Below are 21,489 nucleotides of genomic sequence, written 5' to 3' on the forward strand. Positions count from 1 at the left end.
CCATATCCCTCCAATTCTCCCCACCACCATTCCACGCAAGCCCTCTCAAAACCTCTCTACACTCCTTCCACCCTCAATTCAAACACATCAAAGGAAGAAAGAAAAAGTCTCCCAAGATGGCCATTAGGAAATCAACCACAAAAGCGCCACAGACAGCTGGCCTAAAGCAGATACTGAAGAAGTGCTCGAGCTTTGGGAGGAAGTCGTGGAACGGGTCGAGCGATGAGGAGGACAAGAGGCTCCCCCAGGACGTCCCCAGGGGCCACTTTGCGGTGTATGTCGGGGAGAACAGGAGCAGATACATAGTCCCAATCTCTTGGCTGGGACATCCTCAGTTTCAGTGTCTGCTCCAAAGGGCAGAGGAGGAGTATGGATTCAGTCATGACATGGGGATCACTATACCATGTGAGGAGGTTGTGTTTAGGTCCCTCATAACTTCCCTGGTCTGCTGATGACGATCGTATTCATGACACCAGTTCCTATGGCTGAACTGAATTGATGATCGTCCCCAATGATTCAGGTAGCGAAGAACCGGAGACAAGGAGCAGGACGTGCTTATGAGTGTATTAGGAATGCATACGGATGAGTTTATGCCAACATTGTCGATCTGTGATACAGAAACTAGGGATGGTTTTTATCAAGTTGTTGCATCTGCAGGGTTCTGAAAATTCACCCATCTCGTGATTGCTTCTTCACTGCCGATGCGGAAGATTACTATAGTTTTGATCATTTTATCTGGGAGGGTTCATGGACACCCATCATGATCTGTTGATTAAATTCTAGGAGTGGTTTGATCTGACAAATTTCTTTGTTCTAAGTAGTTTCATTAACATGTGTAAATGGATGCCTTTCTTTTTTCTTTTTTTTTTCCCTTCATTTTGTAGATTGTAGTGTTTGTGGTTGTTTAATTTGATTATTACTTCAATTTGTAAAAGGAAATGTTGACTTCTTTTTTTTTATTATTATAAAAAAGCCCGGGGAGTTAGTACGGAATAGGGTAATGGAAAATAAATTAGCATAGTGTGCACCAGAAAAAAAAATGACAGAGAAAGTCCCACTTATGAGAAATTATATATAACCTCCTGATTTCAAGTAGATAAATTGGTTGTGCAAAAAAAGTTTGGACTCCCGTATTGTCATTTTTATTTTCTCGTGGGATCACGAGTTGTCCTTAGCTAATCAGTTTAGACTAATTCCAAGTTAGATAAATTTTTAAATAAAATGGGCCTAATTCGAACTCGAACCCATATGCAACCCAAAAGCTTAAGCCAATGAGTTACTACGCATTTGTCTTTTATAAACTTTTCTCATATTTTCCTTTCAATCGGTGTGGTGCATTTTGTCCTCTCACACTCCCAATTTCTTCTCTAATATCCCGCCCTTACGTGGTATCGTGTCGTCTTACACGAGCCACGTGACCTTAATCAATCGACGGGACCACACGACTTAATCACACCCGCCCTCATTTCGATGTCCCACATCAGATATAACGGGTGTCTGTTTGAGGCACACGTTACGCTTACACTCGAGCCTACGGGTCACACGGACCCGCGCATACATGCGCGTTATGCGCACCTCACGGCACGAAGCCGCCCTACACACCCAGGACTATAACCTGACTCTGATACCAGTTAGATAAATTTTTAAATAAAATGGGTCTAATTCGGACTCGAGCTCATATGTAACCCAAAAGCTTAAGTCAATGAGTTACTGGGCCTTTGTCTTTTATAAATTTTTTCCATATTTTCCTTTCAACCGGTGTGGGATATTTTGTCCTCTCACACTCCCAATTTTTCTCCAACATTCCAGCTTGGCCATAGGTGTTAATCCAGTCTCAAGGTGCTTGAATTTTGAACTTCCGCATTATATATAAAATCAGCTCATAGAAAACAAGACTTTTTTTCGGTGTACACTCTAATATCCAGAAAGCAGAAGCCTTATGAACCCCAATCAATTTAGTTTGAATCGGATAAAATTAAAATTTATCCAATAAATTTTCTCAACACACAAAACATGATTTTCCGATTGTATCGCATTTCAACGATTGACTTGTTCTTTCTTTATTGGTGAGCATGATTGACTTCTTTGATCTATGGAGGTGCGTGTAGAGAGCGCATCGAGTGATGCTTCATGGAATTTTGACCGTATGATTATAATCAGAAAAATGGACGATGTATATGGTTTATTTCTTGTTCTACAATCACGCAGATATGTAATCTCTCGTGATGCGGAAGTGAATCAAACTGTATTGTTTATAACATGAATTTGGAATTGAAATTGACTGTAATATGTATTAGGTCTCTTGACTTCGAAGAGCGAGCCCAGTGAACCGTGCTCGTAAGTCTTAACCTTGAATAATTTCTAAGAACCGTGCCCAAGAATTTATGCTATTCAATATGAACTCAAAAGTATTTAGCCATTCGGATTTCACTTCTATTATATCTTGTCTATACGGTACAGTAAAAAGCGCTACGTAAACTTTTTAGTAAATTATTTTGAAGTATTGAATGGAATTGGATATCACCATCGAGAAATTTGTATAGAATTATCACATAATGTCAGGAAGAGGAGGTATTATTTTTTAAAAAAAAGTTAAGGGTTTTCATGAATATTATTATTTTGCCCATGACATTATGTATATTCTTGTTCTCAAGAAATATTTCAAATGTTGTTTTTCTATATCCATAACTACTAGCTAGCACGTTTCTTCCTTTCTTGTCGCATGCCGCAAGCAGGGTCGAAAGAAAACAACACAAGTAAAAATAGTCATGGGGTCCGTGTGTAGTGTGGGCATTTATCGAGAGATTTCGAAATATGCATACTTCTCCTCATAATGCTTTTTCGAACTAAATCGAGTGCATATAAATCGAAAAGTACATTAATTATGGCAACTATATAAAGCTAAATACATTAATGAGAATGATAGACTCGAATGGACAATTGATGAGGAGCTAAGGGATTGTTGAAAATACTTACGTGGCAAACTTTTGTCGAGAAGATAAAAAAATATATAGATATAGTAGATTGCAAATTAGAATTTTTTATTTTCCTGAAAAAAGAAAAAATTATATTTAATCTAGTAACACAATTGAACTGGCATGTGAAAAAAGATAATAGAAGGCAGAAAATAAAATCATAACTTAATTATCATATGAATTCTGACTTCTGAATTATGATTGATTATAATTATTATATTTTATAGGGTTAATATTTTTAATAACTTGGGGCAAGTGCCTACGCATTGCTGCAGGATAAAAGCTTATTCGATTAATAATTGTGTGATTCTAATTTATACAATATTCAATATATCACATAATCTCAAATATAGTAGTCTTAATTGTTAAAAAATCTTAGATTTCTTATATGGTATATAGATTAATTTATATTATACAATGTAGAAGCTAGTATCTCTTTATACTTTGTCTAAATTTTACTTTTAATAGTTAGAAAGTTGCGTTATATTTTATTAGGCCATTTTCTCAGTCGATATTTGTTAGGCTACTGAAATATATGAAAAGAATTTATCTGATGTTCTTATTAAGAAGAAAATCATTATGATATATCATGATTTATTATATAACCAAGGTGTGCACCGAAAAGTATATGGTACTCAAAATTTCTTCCTAACATCTATTACTATATATAAAACTTACCAAACAAATACTCCATTATATTTAAAAAAACTTATCACCTCTCAAGAAACCACATATAAAATTGATTTAATTAATTAACTTTCAAAAAAATAAAATGTCCCTCTCTCTTAACACCTACATTAGCGTAGAACACATATTTTAGTAAGAAAAGAAAAAAATACTTGAAGTTACCCCTTATTGAGCCATTTTTCTTTCTATATAGGTATAACTTAATTTTACTTATTCTAGTGATGTATTTATATATGATTAAAATTTTATTTATGACGTTAAATCAATCGTTATTTTTTGTTATAAATTACTATTATGATATATTCATCTTTAATAATTTTTTCATATTACCACGCATGGCACATGTGTATTCTCCTCTATACCTATTTCACTTTCTTAAATAATATAAATTTTTTAAAAAATAAATACTATATAATTCACAAAAGGTGGGCTATTATAAAAATTAATTTACTCCATTTTTAAAATGAATTTACTTTTAATATTATATATTTCACTAAACTTTCAATTTATAAAGAAGGAAATAGACAAACAATTTCTTTTCCTATACCTATTTTTTATTAATAATTTCAAATTTTAAAAATAAATAAATTACTCGATTCATAAAGACGGTCCATTTTCTTAAATAAATGCAAATATTACATATACTATTCGACTTTCGATGCATACAAAAAGAAAGAAAGAAAGCAACAACTTCTCTACCTATACCTATTTTGCTTTATCAAATAATTTAGGGAAAATAAAACCATATGTTACTATTTTTTTCGCCCCACATCATAAAATAAAATAATTTCATCGGATGTCATGGAAATTTTTATTTTTTTCACCATGCATCACTCAGTCCAAAAATTGATAGACTGGGTACCATAATATTTTTGTCACGAAAAGGTCAAGTGTGGATTTGATTTTGGGGCATGATAGGGTTTACAAAAATAATAGCAAGAAACATAGAAGGGTAAATGTGGAGAAACAAAAAATGAACTTGAATTTCACACTTTTATATTTAATATAGATTATGTACCATATGAGAAGATTAAAAGCATTTATGCAAATATAGTTGTGAAAAGGGACAAGTCGGTGGTTGTTAGGAGAAAAGTTACTTATTTTATTGTCATAGGGGTATAATAAAAAGTAAAATTTGTCCATATACATTGAAAGGATAAAATAGACATTTAAAAATATCTTCATATATATAGAAGGGCAAACTTGAAATTTCAAAAAATTGAGAAACATTTTTGTTAGTTTCACACTTTTATATATGTTTTTATTATTGTTGTTGTTTTTGCTATTATTATTATTATTATTATTATTATAGATTATAGATGATAATAGATAATAGATATACATAATTAAATTTCGTTATATCTCATTTCACATTAAAAAAATATTATATTGGTTCTAACTTTTGTCAATAATTTTACTTTAAACATAAAGAGGGTTAGTTTTGAAAATTAAAAAGAGACATAAGGGTATTTTTGGTAGTTGAATGCGGAGAGGGGTAGTTTTGGAAAATGAGAAGTAACATAGGGGTATTTATCGAAGTTAAATGTGGAGAGGGGTAGTTTTGGAAAATGAGAAAAGATATAAGGGCATTTATGAAATTGAAATGTGGAGAAACAAAAGCATGACCTCCACAACTTTATATTAGTAATAGATATATGTATCATTTTCTCTTTTCTGGATATGGCCAAAATTAAAAGTTGTTGTAAATTGAAGTACATACTGTCGAAATAATTTTGTTATAGCCAACAGTAACTCAGTCAACTTTTCCATCCATATAATTATTTTTCTTAAATTTAAAGTAGTAAAAATTAATTTAGAAAACACAAAATACACAAAATACAAAAATAAAAAATAGGAATTTTTACCTCAAATGGCCCATGATTTATTCGTTTTGTCAAATCTATCATATGTTTTTTTTGTCAGATATATCTCATGGTTTACTTTTTACATCAAATCTATCCCGACGTTATTTTTTCCGTCAACATCTAACGGCCGTGCTGATGTGGTACGTGAAGGGATAGTGGGCCACACTTGCCAAGTGGGTGCCACGTCAGCACAGCCGTTAGATGTCGACAGAAAAGATAACGCCGGGATATATTTGATGAAAAAAATAAACCATGTGATAGATTTGATAAAAAAAACATATGATAGATTTGACAAAACGGGTAAACCATGGACTATTTTAGGTAAATTTCCCTAAAAAATAATTAAAAGAAGAACCATATGAGAATAAAGAGAAGTAAGGTAGGAGTCCGGTTAGAGTGCCTACCAACCATTGCACTGGTCACCAATGAGCTCAATGCTTTCTGCCGACCTCGTCTGAATTAGTGTTGGCCTGCGCTACGTCCCCTCCGCGGTCCAACTCTCTATCTTCGTAAGAGAGTGAGTGGTGTTGTAAAGAGGTGATGGTGGCCCGATGTCGGTTATCACTGTGCCAGGAATGTCAGTACTATCCTTATGTGGCCTGCATCTTTTTTTGTTTTTTTAAAGAAACTTTTTGAAATTATTTTTATATTTCATGAAATTAAAAGATATAATAGGAAATAGGAAAACTTGAGGAAGAGGTCTTGGTGCATTGGCATAGAGCGCCGCCCGAGACCAAGAGGTCATGCGTTCGATCATCATCAGTAGGACTTATGTGTCACTTTATTTAGCTTTATTTCATTTCTTTGTACTAAGTCTATGTACTTCTCTTATTACCGAAAAAAATAGGAAAACTTAACTGAAAATTAGAAAACGTAAAATTGGTAAACCAAACAATTCAAAAAGTACGTACTTAGAATTATGAGAAGCTTCATTAGGAGTGGTAAAAAACATGATCTTTCATTGGAAACTAATCCTATTTTATATTACAATGAAAAAAAATCCTAGTTCTGTGCAGTTAAAGCTATTTAGGTACCAGAGCAAAATTATATACATACATTAGGCAGCGAAAGCTGATATCATGCAAAAATATATGCCGTAGGCAGCAAAGATGACCATATGCACTGCATAGAGAGCATGTGGAAAACATTTTTTTTTAAGTAACACCAATGGACATTGTGTTTGAACACAAACTTTCCTTGAATATATCTAGAATCGCATGTGCACTAGACGTGTTTCAATTCAAACATTTTGGAAGACCGTAACATAATCAAACAATACCATCTTATGAACGAAAAAAAAAAAAATTGGTACCATTCGCGTCTTAAATCCGTCACGAGAAGTTACTTGTGATGGAATTAGCACCTTTTATGAGGATAAGCCCCGTTTCCAAGTGATATTATCCAGTCTCAGTCAACTGTCAGAAAAGGGAAGCCTTAAACAAGACATTAACCAATCACATTACGACAGTGAAAGCAATATATAGAAAGAAAGTAGCAACCAAATCAATATTTTGATGAAATGGGCATACATCAACCAAATCAATGTTAGTTGCCTTTACTTAGTATTCCCATTTATATTACAAGAATGTTCACTCCCACTATGCGCGCATTTTATTATATATATGAAGAATCTTTTGACATATTAATAAATTGGATTTTTCTAATCACTCCCTTAGGGCATCAGATAAATTGCTAAACTTACCGTGAATATATGTATAAGAAAAATGAAATAATACATGCATTAAATTCGTAACAATTTGGCTAATCTTTTTGTAAGTTTAGAAATTCAGTTTATTTATTACTCTTTATCATGAACCATTGGGGAATAGTCTAGAAATATGAACAACCCTAATTTTACCAGCATAAATAGTTTCAAGTGATTTAGTACTTATTCCCCTTAAATAAGGTCTCATATTCAAGTCTTGTGAACGAAGAAAATTTACATTGAGAGAGCTTTACTCCTTATTGACCGATTGAGCTCGAATTGGATTAGTTGGGTGCCTATTGGACTTCCGAATACCAAGGTGCACACTAAAAAAAAATCCTAACTATATATATATATATATATATGCTGATATTTGATTGCATAATTTTATTTTTATTCATAAAATTAGACCCTAAAAATAATAATTACAATAAATTTTACTACTTATTAGAAGATACTAGCGAACAAAGGCCCCACAATGACTTTATTTTTATTATCTCTAAAATATAAAATTTTAATAGAAAATTAGGAACTAATTACAAATAAATTTCTATAATCTTGTTGAGGATTTCGTACTTTTTTTTCTCTCATAGATTATGAAAGATATATGTGCTAAACTATTAAACTAAATGTCTAATAGCCATTATTTAGCATGGATGATATATAACTTTTTACATACGAAAAATAAATATTTATTTTTCAACCATTAATGACATAATAGACACTCATGGGCATCGTGCTCTACCACTTGACGTATATATTCTATTTTATTTTCTTAAATTAAATATTTAATCTATACTAATATATAAAATCAAAAGTTTCATTTGGTCTCACTTTCACTTTTCCAAAATGACATTTTTACGAAAATTTCAATAATTATGGACCATTAGGTTGAAGTTATTTTGATTATTAAATAGTAAATAAGCACCGAGGCTATAACCCTAATATCATATTTGAAAAAAGAGAATAACCTACCTTTAACTATTATTCATTTTTTCGTGTTTAATAAATTATTTTTTATCTATATTATTATTTTTCACTAATATTACAATTCTCTAGAATATTCTGAGCATATTGTGTCATTATGTACATATTAGTATTTTAGGCTAGTTACTTATTTTTTCCTCTGTTACTTATAGTTTCCTATTTCTCCTTATACTTGGTCCTATATGTACACGTTCTCATTTGTAATAGAATTGACAGACAATTGTCCATTCAGTTATCTCTTACAAGTTATTATGGTATCAGAATGGGTTATGCTTCCGCGCGCATTTGTGTGGGTTTACATCACGCCATTTGAAAGTTTCTTTGTTGATAGGCAACCGAAGTGTGCCTGTGTTTGGCCCGAGTGTGGAACTCGTGGTCTCTTTGAATCTGAGTGCGGAGAAAAAAAAACCAGCCTCATATTAGTCCGGCCCAAGCGTGGCCTCATTGTCAATTGTTGTCTCCCCCTCTTCCCGAGCACGGAAGTCCAGTCCCGACTCGTAGTTAGTTCTTAAGGGCGGGTTGTTCTAGTCCACGTGGCACGTGTAGGTGAATGTCAAAACCACACGTTGCCACGTGAGGACAGGTGTTAAGAGTAAAAAATCTCACACGGAAAAATTAAGAAGAATCTAATGGGTTTATAAGAGATTAGGTACCACAATCTATTAGCTCGAGCTTTTGGGCTGCTGAGGTTTGGCGTAGACACTAGTGCCTCTAGGCATATGACGGGTTGCTCGAGTTACTTATTCGATGCATCACCAATTATTGGAAAGTCACCTGTTTTCATTCCGAATGGAAAGACGTCTCAAGCTGAACGGGTTGGAAAAGTGTATCTTGGTGGAGTTCTCAATTTATCTGGAGTATTATGCATTCCTGATTTTACTTGCAATTTAATCTCTATGTCACAATTATCTGATGAGATGGAATGTCAAGTAACATTCACTTCTGAATTATGTCTCATACAGGACCGTGCGAGGAGGATGATTGGAATCGATGAGCTTCAAGGGGGGGTCTATTACATGAAGTGTGTGGCATCCAAGGTCGACGTTAGTCTTGTTGCAACTGTCAAGACAAATGATGTGTGGCATAAGAGACTCGGACATCCGTCTCCTCATGTTTCATTTACCTCCAGGCAAAAAACCCATTAGTTGCAAGTGGGTTTACAAAATCAAGCGGCGAGCTGACGGATCTGTTGAGCGATACAAAGCCCGTCTCGTAGCAAAAGGGTTCACGCAAGTTGAAGGAATTGATTTTCACGAAACTTTTGCTCCAGTCGCTAAGCTCGTGACTGTCCGCTGCTTTGTTGCCGTTGCAGTACCTAAGCAATGGGAAATTCGTCAAATGGATGTGCACAATGCATTTCTTCATGGTGATCTAGACGAAGAAGTGTACATGTCTCCTCCGCTTGGTCTCCGTTCTACTCAACCAGGACAAGTTCGTCGACTTCATAAATCTTTATATGGGCTTTGCCAGGCATCTCGGAACTGGTTTTCTAAACTGGCTGCGCCTTATACACCTTTGGCTTCAAGCAATCTGGAGCAGATCACTCGCTTTTCATCTTTTCTAGAGGTATGGTGTTTCTTGCAGTACTTGTTTATGTGGACGATCTTATCATTGCTAGGAACTCGTCTAGGCAATGTGCCTCATTCAAGGAGTATCTCAATTCATGTTTTCACATCAAAGACTTGGGATTTTTGCGATACTTTCTTGGCATTGAGGTATCTCGCATGGATTCCGGCTTATTTCTCTGTCAGCGCAAGTACGCCCTAGATATCTCATCTGAATGCGAGATGTTAGGGTCACGACCATCCGATTTTCCTATGGAGCAGAATCATCGTCTTGCGTTTAACTCAGGAGATGTTCTCTCTGACCCAGGTTGTTATCATCGTCTAGTTGGAAGACTTCTTTATCTCACAATAACCAAGCCGGAACTTAGTTACTCTGTTCAGATTCTAACTCAATTCATGCAGAATCCTCGACAAGATCATTGGGATGCTGCTATTAGAATACTGCGCTATATCAAACAATCGCCTGGACAAGGCATTTTTATCCGGTGGAATTCTCTCGAGCTATCTGCTTTTTGTGATTATGATTGGGCCAGTTGTCCCATGACGACGAGGTCTCTAACGGGTTATTTCATCACTCTTGGAGGTAGTCCTATCTCTTGGAAGACAAAGAAACAAACTACTGTCTCTCGTTCCTCTGCTGAGGCCATATAGGGCAATGGCTGCTACGGTTAGTGAAGTAATATGGTTGCGCAGTCTATTATCTTCTCTCGGCGTTCTATCCTCCCGACCTACTCAGCTTTTTTGCGACAATCAGGCAGCATTACATATTGCCGCGAATCCAGTATTTCACGAACGGACCAAGGACAGTGAAATTGATTGCCACTTTATTCGAGACCATATTCGCTCCAACACCATCACTACCGCTCATATCTCCACGAAGTACCAATTAGCGGACATTTTCACTAAAGCATTAGGCCGAGAGCGATTTCGTTTTCTTCTCAGCAAGTTGGGCGTTTGGAACCCTCACGCTCCAACTTGAGGGGGAGTATTACAATTCTCTAGAATATTCTGAGCATCTTGTGTCATTATGTACATATTAGTATTTTAGGCTAGTTACTTATTTTTTCCTCTGTTACTTATAGTTTCCTATTTCTCCTTATACTTGGTCCTATATGTACACGTTCTCATTAGTAATAGAATTGACAGACAATTGTCCATTCAGTTATCTCTTACAAGTTATTAACTAATAGCAATTTTGCTATCCTAATAATATAATTTGAAAAGTATGTGCAATATCGTGCATAGTGTGGGTCCGAACTCTAGTTATAAATAAGCATTATAAAGTGAAAAAATTAAAATAAACATGTTTATATATTTTGTTTGCTCAAAATATTTTGAAGGGATGTAGGGGGAAAAAAATGGTGAAAAGAGGCCCCTATGCGGCTGCAGGGAATTGTTCACTTAGAAATATTTACATAAAACATAGTGGGAAAGCGACAGAAAAAAATGGAAGACCACACGCGCCTGAGTAAGAAAAAGGGCCATACTCGCCCTATATGTCATACGGTCGAGTTATAATTTTTTACTATAGTATAATACTACTGTTTGCGTGTCATTATATTTAAAAAGGTTGAGGTCTATATGTCAATTTTCTAATGAATCATGGAAAAATTTTGGGATGGTGATGAAAAAGAGGAGATAGAAAGGCTTGACTTGAACATGAGAGAAGGAAGAAGAAAATGGAAAATGAGAAAAAAAATGTGAAAATAAAACCAGAGAGAATGTTATTTTTAATTATTAAATTATTCAAAATTAGTTTATATTTAATTAGTTAGTTTCTTTTTGAAATGGATAATTTTATCTGTTTATAATATATATTCTGTAAAATTTCAAGAACTCTAAATTTAAAGTGGCTCTTTGTTTATATTAGTATAGATATAGATAGATACATATAAATTATAACGTACGAAAAGGTGACATTCACATAACTTATATATATATGCGTAAATTTGATGATCATGAGAATTATTTTTTGAGTAAATTTCACAAACACCTCTTTAGTTTTGTTCAAAGGTAGTAGCAGCTTCCAACTTCAGAATTGAACGATAATACTTCCTATTCAAGGACGCGAACGTCTCCTCAACATTTTGGAAGATCAAAATTGAACCTCCCTTATATAAGGGTTATAATGTCTATTAAAATTTTACAGGTGCTGTCAGTATTATTAAATTTTTAGAGGTATCAGAGTTCATGATATGAAAGTTTATTTTAAAAGTAGGGAATGTCACTGTCCTTTAAAGAGACTCATGGAATTTATTTAAAAAATTGTCTTATTTTATCCACAACTAATAATTTCATGCCAAATAATTGAACAAAATCCAAATAGGAGGGAAGCTTTGTTTTGGATCATTCTAGATGGGGCGTGCACATAGTAAATACTGTTTTTTTTTTCGGCGAAAGATAGTGAATATTGTCGATGTCCAAAGGGAATATTTGAACGACAATTAGAGGGATATATTAATAACTATCAATCAATATTTTGAAAAAAGATGTTTATTTGAAAAAGGCCCGTCATTCCATGTTTCACAATCATATATATCTTCTTATTCCTAAAAAAGTAGGATAAATGCTTTCAATTATTGTATGTGAAGATAACTACTGCAGCTAATTATATATTACATTATCGATCTCCTATTTAGTCAGTCTTAGTTAGCTGTAGTGTAGTTATCACGTCATTAATTGTAATAATTCTTTGCCAAATTAATCGCTATCGATTCATAATTTATTGGTTACTTCATATTCAGGTAAATTCTAAACCTAGCAACAGAGATCGTCCATATGTAATATATATAGTTCACGTCCACCAAATTAATCGAGGTTTTTCACGAGTTCTATCGACGATTGAGCGCCCGAATTAAGCCAAAACTACTTACAGGAACTAGTGGTGGCGGCTCGTTTCCTCAATCGACACTGATGAAGGGTGGGAATCAATAATCAACGTATGACTTTGTAAGTTCTATGAGATACGAGTAATGGACGCGACCTAAAAGTTACAAAGTCGTCCATCATATGGTCTGATTATATGAGTTCCAAGGCCTTTTGCTGGATTGCTGCTGGTCCGTTGCCCTGCTCCAACATATCATTGATTTATTGTGAACTATGCATTGAGCGCATGCATTGCTCGGTATGAAAAGTGATTCATTTTATTTGCCAATTTTAAAATTATTAAAAACTTGAAAAATATTTTATATTTTGTTCTGAAATATTTATTCAGATAACTAATCTTTAAAAAATATTAGAAATTGAGAAACTCATGATACATGTACATCTTAAAAGCTAAAATTCGAAAAATTTCTGCGAAAATTTTAAAATTATATAAGTTTGAAAAATGTTCTATAGATAACATATCTTGTTTGGAAATATGCATTTACATTGAGACTTTTATTTGAAAATCGAAAGATTTTAAAAGATATTATAAAAACAAACATAAAATATTAAAAAATTCAAGAGATATTATGAAGATAATAAAAAAAATTCACAAATAATTACCGATCTCATGATTTGTAATTTATTAAAAATTATATAAAAAATTCAGAAAGTCCAAATAAATCCCATTCAATAATCGGAGCATTTTGAGGAAATCAAGTTGGGACCACTATAACTCTACTTTTATATATATGTCCTTCCACACGGCGGATTCTCTGTGCTAGCAATTAGCTGTAAATTGTTTTGGCAATTCTTCACAACTTGATAACTTGCCAATTTTATAAGATATTTTGATTACGAAATGGAAATTAAGGTAATTACAAAATAAAGTTTTCGTTAAACAGTGTATAGGATAAGATGTAGATAATGATTATCTAAGAGAGTAAAATTAAGAAAAATATTCTAATGTGACAAGGATTCTAATGCAGTAGCACTTGTCCTTAGTAGCTGTAAATTTGTACTCGGAAGTTACATGACGAAATCAATAATAATTGAGATGATTTATATGATGGGTACAAATTTAACTGCATAAAGAAAGAGTAATTGGCTATTCCTACATCTTGTTTAGTACACGAGAATGCAATGAAACAGAATGGAACGAACAATTTCATCCTTCCACTTCATTTTCTCACTTAGTATCGCTTATGTGAGTTGAAAAGAGCATTTTTTCATGATTTTTTTTTAATTCGATGGAATCAAACTTTCCCTTAGAAAAATAAGTGATGATCGTTCTGTCATTTCAATTACTTTTTCTATAATGTTCATATTTTTTCCTTTTCATTTCATATATCTAAGAATATATATAGAATGGTATCTTCATAAATAAGTCCAATATTATAATTATATTCCTTCATATTGTCATATTCAACAAAGAGATTATAATTTTTCTCAATACTGTTACATTTCAATATGTAGAATCCATTTCATTCCAATTTCACGTATCAAACGAGACCTTACAATAAGAACCAAGAAGAGTAGGTACTATTCTTGATAAAGGGAAGAAAACATGGAAAAGAAAGCTGAAAATTATTTAATATATAGTTGAAGTGCGCTGAATGATTTATTGTACTGTATCAAAAATATTTATGTGCTTTTTTTTTCTAAATTAACTAGTTCCGGATGTGACCAATGAATTAAACAACAATACTGAGTAGTACACTACTAAAATTGATGACCTAATAGTTTCAAACTTACTTCTATATATAGTTTGGTAACCCAAAACATGATGGGAGAAGAAGAGGTTCATTGGAATTTGATCTTTACATTAGAATCCTAAGGTAGGGTCCAACCCCAGGATTCGAAGATAGTTTTTTTTTTTTTTGGGAAAATCCATCAAGCATTTTTTTTCGAGAAAGCTTTTCCTACGAATCAAAGTAATTTTAATTATAAGGAAAAGTGCCAAGAATCCTGAGAATCTTTGAACTTTCGCACTTGTTAAAGGACAAAACTGACTTAATACCCGAGGGAAAATTGGTCTCATGTCTGTAGGTTGAAAACCTCTACGGTTTCATCGGAAATAATGTATATAAGTATTGCTTCTTCTTTTTTTCTTTTAATGTGCATTACCAGATATATGAAAGTCCAATAAATTTTGACTAATTCAAATTCGAGTCAGATCGGTTTAGTAGAAAGGAATCTCCGAATCGTTATATGTCGTTTTTGGACGAGTCACAAACATACAAACACATGCGAGGGATTGTAATAAATGGTCGACGCTGCACACCATATTTATAATGTTCCTGTGGGCGCGATTAAGATACATGCATGAATCTAGAAACAAAACCTCAGCAAAATGTCAAATCATTTGACAAATTATCCAAATTTTAAAGCGTTGCATGTGCCCAATTCCATCAATCATGTCTAATTGTTCGACCCGTGGACGCATCCAACTCTTCGACGTGCCCCCATTCTGATCCTAAGATGATTTAACGGTCATTGATGGCGACCGTGGAGCTCAAAGATTACGCGACGAGATACTGTAAAAATTATTAATGTATAAACTTGGTCCGTAACGTCAGCAAAAAACTAGACCAATCGTTGGGTGAAAATTAAACGTACAGAAGTGATCCATCATTCATAGATGAGCAAAATCCACCACACTGGCATAGTAAGGTTTTTTTTTTTTTGGCTAACCCGGGGTATCCGAACTTCGCTCGACTAATCCCCGAGACTCTATGAACCCCCGGCAGTGCACAGAACAGATAATCACGTCACAGGCGCTCCGGTGACTCCAAGAATTTTTAACTCCAAATCATGATAAATACTTAAGCTCCCCTTACCACTAGGCTAAACTCTTTGAAATTCTCGCATAATAACGTATACTTTTATGTGTTTGTGACCCAACGATTAACTCGGTCGGCTACTGATTTGACGGACCGAGTACGTGTAATAATTTCTCCATAATGGGGGGTCGTGATGAGTTGTAGGATTTCAGACATGTTGGGTGAGTGTGAATATACAGAAAAAGCCTCCTTCAAATTTCTGCTTTCCTGCCTGCTTGAATGGCTCTGCTGACTCCATCAGTGGCTTCTCATACTAGTCGTATTTATATTTCTTTGTGAGGCTTCCCTCACCACAAAACCTTCATTTGCATACCAAACCCATATCTATCTCAATGCCTGATATTTCAATGGCATGTGACGGCGATCTTAGATTTTACATTTACCTTGAAAATTATTTCATATTGTCAGAGAAAAAACTACGTCACTGCGCCTCACTTTCGATCGTTTTTCCCAGACTCAAGTCCTCAAAAAGATAAGAATGCTGATACACGTGATCCGTTGATGTGCTCAATGTCAACAAACATCAAACCTTCAAGAAGCAATCTGATGTTTTGGGGACTGAGGCGATCCCCTTTCAGACCATATCTGATTTCTACTAGGACTATACGGTGTTGTAGGTGTATTATGATGGGCAAAGCTGTAGTTTACATCTATCGTGAGAGGCTCGTTCCATCTTCGACAAGGTTCCCTTCATTGGCTTGTAGGCCCTTTGTGTCTGAAGGCGAACGCAAGGCCTGCAATTGCCTGCTCAGGAGGTATATCGTCTCTTGACACTCAGCAAGTTTCTCTGCTGCTATCGCTATCTCCCTCTCCTGCAATGGAAGTGCAAAGGTAGATCGAGGGGACATTAAAAGCTTGGCAAATCATGATATAATTGATTCTCGAGAAGAAGACTATGAAAACATTCCCTTTTTTCTCGGAGTTAGAGCTATTGTTTCATGAACTGAAAATAAGCAATGTAATTGGCATAAAAGAGAACACAGGAAAATTCAGAAAAAAATTCCTTCATGAAAAAAAAAAATTACAAGACATATAAGTTTTGTGTATTTACTAAATAATCATACCGTTTCTTCCTCTTTTTCAAAGAAAAATAAGAGATAAAATCCCATCTGTAAATCCCTAAAATGGAAGCAATCTGCCCACCTGTTTGGTTTTGAAGTGAGATTCAGCTGCAGTAGACAATGAACAGACCGAACACTTGAATTCCCTGAAACAACGAAGGAAAATGTCCATAAGAGTTAAGAAAAAGATCTAAGAGTTTTTCATAAGTTCGATGAAGATGTGGCTTCACTTCGGACATTCGAAAATGTATTTCAAGAAAATCAATATCAGAAAATATAAACCGTTAGATTTCTAGTCTTCACACTTCTCTATCATAATAATGAGCCGAGAGGTTTCCAGTATTTGGCACTTCAATAGCATCTGCTGACATATTCTGCTTAATTGAGCTTGCTAGTAAAGATCCCTCCATCAGAATGTTAAAGCCAAGCCGGAGCTAACCTCTTGAATTTCTGCTGAAGGTCCTCGACTGTAGCTAGAGTACCCCGATGCTGGTGCTTTTCTTCAAGAAGCTCATTTTCTAGCTTCTCCGCCTTGTCATGTAGAACTTTCACTTCAGCTTCTAAATCGCGGGCACGCGCTTCAAGTAATTTGTAAGATTCTGTCATACATTTTAGCTGAACCTCTGCCAAGCTATGATCTCTCTGTGATGATTCCATTTGTGATTTCAGGGAAGCCAGAACCTGCTCAGTCTCTTGCAACTGAAGCTTTGTGCCATCGAGGTCCTGAAGCATCAGCTCACAAGGAGAATAAGGGGTCTTGCCTGATTCAGATGACTCATCTTGAATTACCTTCCTTTCCAACAGGGGGACCTTGTCTATGCAATCACCGCTACTAGGATCTTCATCATGATCAGCATAGTCTGAAATACCAGAATCAATTTCACGAGCTTCAGTGAGAATAGATGAAAGCTCAAGAACAAAATTGACCAAGCTTGAGCTGTTGCTTCTGAACTTCTCAACTGAAGCAGTGAAATCTTGTAATGCTTTTTCGGCTAAACATCTATTGGAGCAGGATGTGCCGTGTGATTTAGCAGCTTCCCTTCCTAGTGATAATACGAACTGATGTATCTGTGAAACTGCTGCACCAAGCTCTTTGTTTGTAATGATGTCGGTGCTGATATTAGGATGGCAATCAGCTAATGAGACCTCAGACTCTATCATTTTCATGGGATCCCGAGTACAAGCTTCTTTAGAAATTTGACTCTCTGAAGGCAGGTGCAGAGCATCTGGGCCCAGAGCTTGTTTGACATCCTCCAAAAGCTCTTTAACATCAACCTCTAGAGTTTGACGGTCAACCATTGTGCAGATTCTGGGAAGCAGTTCTGAGAAGCGGGAATGCACTGATTGAAGCTCAATTTTGACTGGTGATGAATTTTGATTTGCTGTTGGATTAACATTCTTGATAGCATCCACTGATGCAGTATCTCTTGCACATTTGCTGCTATCCAGCCCTGTTGTGCTCAACACTGAGTCCGCTGATGAACAAGCTAGTTTCTCCATTTCGAGGAAGTCGTCCATTAATTCCAAGGGATTCGCTGAAGACGACTTGGAAGATTTGTCCATACTCTTATCCTTCCACAGCTGAGAGATATCAGAGATTAATGGACCCCAAGATCCAGTAGAGCTTCCTTCATCAATTCCATCCTCAGAAATGGAAGTAACACTTGGTGGAGTATTCACAACTTCCCTTGAAAAGCCTTCAATTTGTACCCCAGAACCTGACGACTTAGCCTGTTGATTAGGTGCTAGAATTTGAGCTTCCAAGATCTTCACTCTGCTCATTGTTTTGGCATACATGCTTCTTGAAACTTGCAGTTCCGTATTACGAGCACCCAAGGCTTCTTTTAGAGTCTTTATTTCTTCCTCCATTTCCAAGAAACGTTTCCCTTGAAACTCCGACTCTTTGTGGCACTGTTTCAGGTCATCATTGGTGAGATGTGATTTTGAAGATAATGAAGCAACGGGATACTTCATTGAATTTCTCAATAATGATGGTTCATTCCAGTCTTGGCTGAAAATCTTGGCCTCTAACTTCATTCGAGCCAATGCAGCAGGACCAGGCAACTTCTTCCGAACAAGACCACGTAGCCTCTGGCATTCTGCTTCCAGTTTCGTGATTCTCCCGACATTCTCCAAGTGTTGCTTGTTAGCAGCCTCTGCCGCTTTAAGATTCATGTTTTTCTCTTGATTTCGAATATCAAGTTCCTCAGATACCACATGGAGTTCATATTTCAGTGAGTTAATCTCCTTATCACGCAACTGAATGTTTGCTTTAAGCAGCTCCACCTCTGCCTCAGCCTTTGATTTTTCTTCCTTTGTGGTCATTATTGTGTTGAAATGCTCTTGTAAAGATCGTGAAAGAGCAGCATTCTCCACACCTGCTTGAAGAAGAGCACGATCCAATTCAACCATTTTTGCTTCAAAATCAAGTTTCAATTGGTCCCACTGCTTCGTTTTGGCAAGAATGGTTTGTTGCAGTTGCAGCTCGCTTTCCTCCTTCACATTTCTTATCTGCCTCGTGCACTCTTTGAGAGCACCATCTAGGTGGGATACTCTGTCTTCAGCAACAAGTTTAAATAAAGTGACCGATTCAAGCTCCTGTTTCAGAGCATGAACTTCTGCATCTGCGTTTTCCCATCCTAAACAAAGAAGGCGACTTCCACATAAGTCTCTGTAGGTAAAACCTCTTATCTTTGCATAATGAAATGTTTGATAGGAGTCGGAATCAACAAAAAAAAATTTTCGACCAAAATATTATCATCTTGACTATATGTCCGGGAATTGCAAGGATGCTAATCTAACAGTTTTCTTCTGAAAATGGAAAATTTTTTACCTTTTAAAACCATCGTCAAGAAATATTGTGTTTTGGAAAGGCCATAATGTTGTTGAGAAGAGTGAATAATACATAACCGCAAACCCAGATATTTAATTTGATAGAAGAAGAAGCATGCATGGTATATCCAGGGCTCTTGACATACGGGTTATAAGGAAAAAAAAAAGATACTATATGTGGCTTTTATATCCTTCTCAGCTTCTTTAAGGGAGCGTGTTAGAATCCACACCAGTAAGGAGCAAACCTGAAACCGCTTCTTCGGCAACTTTTGCATGCTGCTTGACGAGATTTTCCTTGGTAGATAACTCCAAATGAGCAGTCGATAACTTTCCCTCTAAATCCTTCACTTGATTCTCCAATGTATTTACTTGATTTTCCAATGCACTGACTAGTTCTTCCAAACCGCTCAGATGCTTAAATGAATCCAGAGATATCTGAACATAGTTAACTTTTTTGCAATCCTGTACATAAATATCAAGAAAATTGAGGTAAGTTTGAGTGCATCAAGTGGGAAAGGCAAGACCTTTGTTCATCGTAATTGATAACTGACGTGTCAACTATGACACAGATGGACACCTAGCAAAACAAGTTGTATAAATGGTTAGTGTTTCTCAACTTCAGCGAAGGTACCTGGTTTCCTAGAGACATCGCTCTGGCCAAAGACATCCCAGCAGAATCGGATGGGGACACCGGTTTCTCAGTCAAGTTTTTCTCAGATGATTTTTTCTTCCATGGCCAACCGCGACGATCCATTTTAGTTAGTGCTACCTGCAAGCATGATAGAAGAACACAGCGGTGAGCAATGTCACCACCTGAAGAAACAAAAGGAAACCACTGCAAAGTGTAAACAGAGATAAAAAGCTGTAACAGTCAGCACGATGCTAAAAGTTTACGCACAACTATCTTCGGGAAGGCATCTTTTAATGCTATACACATCAAAGCAGATCAGACAAATTTGGGTTAATAAAGCATATCGTATTGCAATGGACATGTCAAATATGCGGTAAACCCAACTCCCCCGAAGTTAAAAGTCGAAATGTCATAAATGAAAGATAACAGAAAGTTAGCATTCGTCATCACAAGAAACAGCCGGAAGATGGTCCTTTAATTCCACTCATGGTGATATCTATATACATTGATAAATCGTAGAAATCTTTTAGATATTTGTTTGGTTAGCTTGCACTTTCCCGGTACAGAGGTACGTTCAGAGGTCAAATTGCAATGCCATCGAGAGCATGCCGCGGTGACAATTCAAATCAATCTGTTGGAAAGGAAAAGAGTTGATAAATCCACTTTAAAGTATACATCAGTCTTGCATCAGGCAAAGTAAAATATCATATGTAACCAGGTTTGAGGGTGTAATCTGCACTCAATAATACCAAACAAAGCCGTAGGATACCAAATACGGAATGCGCTAACAACAAGTCCAAAAACAAAATACCAATTTACCAAGCGTACTGCTCTGAGAATATATACGGAGCATTATTAGCCAACCAAAAAAAAAAAACAAGAAGAAGAAGGACAATGCAACGATCGCAGCAGAACTCACAAGAGACGTTGTACGTGTCCAGCCAAGAGCTATAGAGCAAAGATACAGAGCTACATTTCGGACGGCAACAGTAAACGCAGAAGCCATTGAAGGGGCAGAGAATCGCTGACATGACAGCGAGCAGAGGCGGATGAAGGCATATGGAGAGTTCGTGATTCTTACCCGAAGAAGTACGGACTGGACTCGATCACACTCACACCGGGCGATATGCCGCCGAACCGATGGAGCTTGGACTTCTGCTCAGAGCTCCGTTTGAAATGCGAGAGAGAGAGAGAGAGAGTTTTGGGTATCAGTGTGATCTGCTGCTGCTTTGATGGAGCGGTTGCTTGCAGAGTGTGTGACTGTCAGCGAGAGAGAGAGAGAGAGATGTAAGGAGGAAGAAGAAGAAGGCTGAGACGGAGGCGCGGAGACAGAGAAGCTTGAAATATGAGGGGAGTGGGGTCCACAATCAAGACGCTCCTCATTAGGGAAAAGTAAATATTAATAATTGTTCCCGGTGCACCGTCAGCCCCGTTCTGGACGAGCCTAGAACTCGTACGTACATCTGGTGCATG

At 35.9% G+C, this 21,489-nt stretch overlaps 2 protein-coding genes and 1 long non-coding RNA gene across 3 annotated transcripts; 2 read left to right on the forward strand and 1 right to left on the reverse strand.

Moving 5' to 3' along the window:
* LOC116209908 (auxin-responsive protein SAUR50-like) lies at positions 1 to 988 on the forward strand. The gene has a single exon (XM_031543661.1). The coding sequence runs from the start codon at positions 117 to 119 to the stop codon at positions 450 to 452; it is 336 nt and encodes a 111-aa protein (XP_031399521.1). The 5' UTR covers positions 1 to 116; the 3' UTR covers positions 453 to 988.
* Positions 989 to 15,899: 14,911 nt separating this feature from the next.
* LOC116211243 (filament-like plant protein 5) lies at positions 15,900 to 21,316 on the reverse strand. The gene is made up of 6 exons (XM_031545532.1): positions 21,098 to 21,316; positions 20,017 to 20,154; positions 19,631 to 19,847; positions 16,993 to 19,192; positions 16,636 to 16,699; positions 15,900 to 16,304 (listed from the first exon to the last, which is right to left on the reverse strand). The coding sequence occupies exons 2-6, from the start codon at positions 20,137 to 20,139 to the stop codon at positions 16,143 to 16,145; spliced, it is 2,766 nt and encodes a 921-aa protein (XP_031401392.1). The 5' UTR covers positions 20,140 to 20,154; positions 21,098 to 21,316; the 3' UTR covers positions 15,900 to 16,142.
* Positions 19,103 to 19,788, forward strand: LOC116211244. The gene is made up of 2 exons (XR_004157634.1): positions 19,103 to 19,230; positions 19,585 to 19,788. It is a non-coding gene; the product is annotated as an uncharacterized LOC116211244 (long non-coding RNA).
* Positions 21,317 to 21,489: the final 173 nt, after the last annotated feature.

Source organism: Punica granatum, chromosome 6 (assembly GCF_007655135.1).
Source record: "Punica granatum isolate Tunisia-2019 chromosome 6, ASM765513v2, whole genome shotgun sequence".
Classification (NCBI taxonomy): domain Eukaryota; kingdom Viridiplantae; phylum Streptophyta; class Magnoliopsida; order Myrtales; family Lythraceae; genus Punica; species Punica granatum.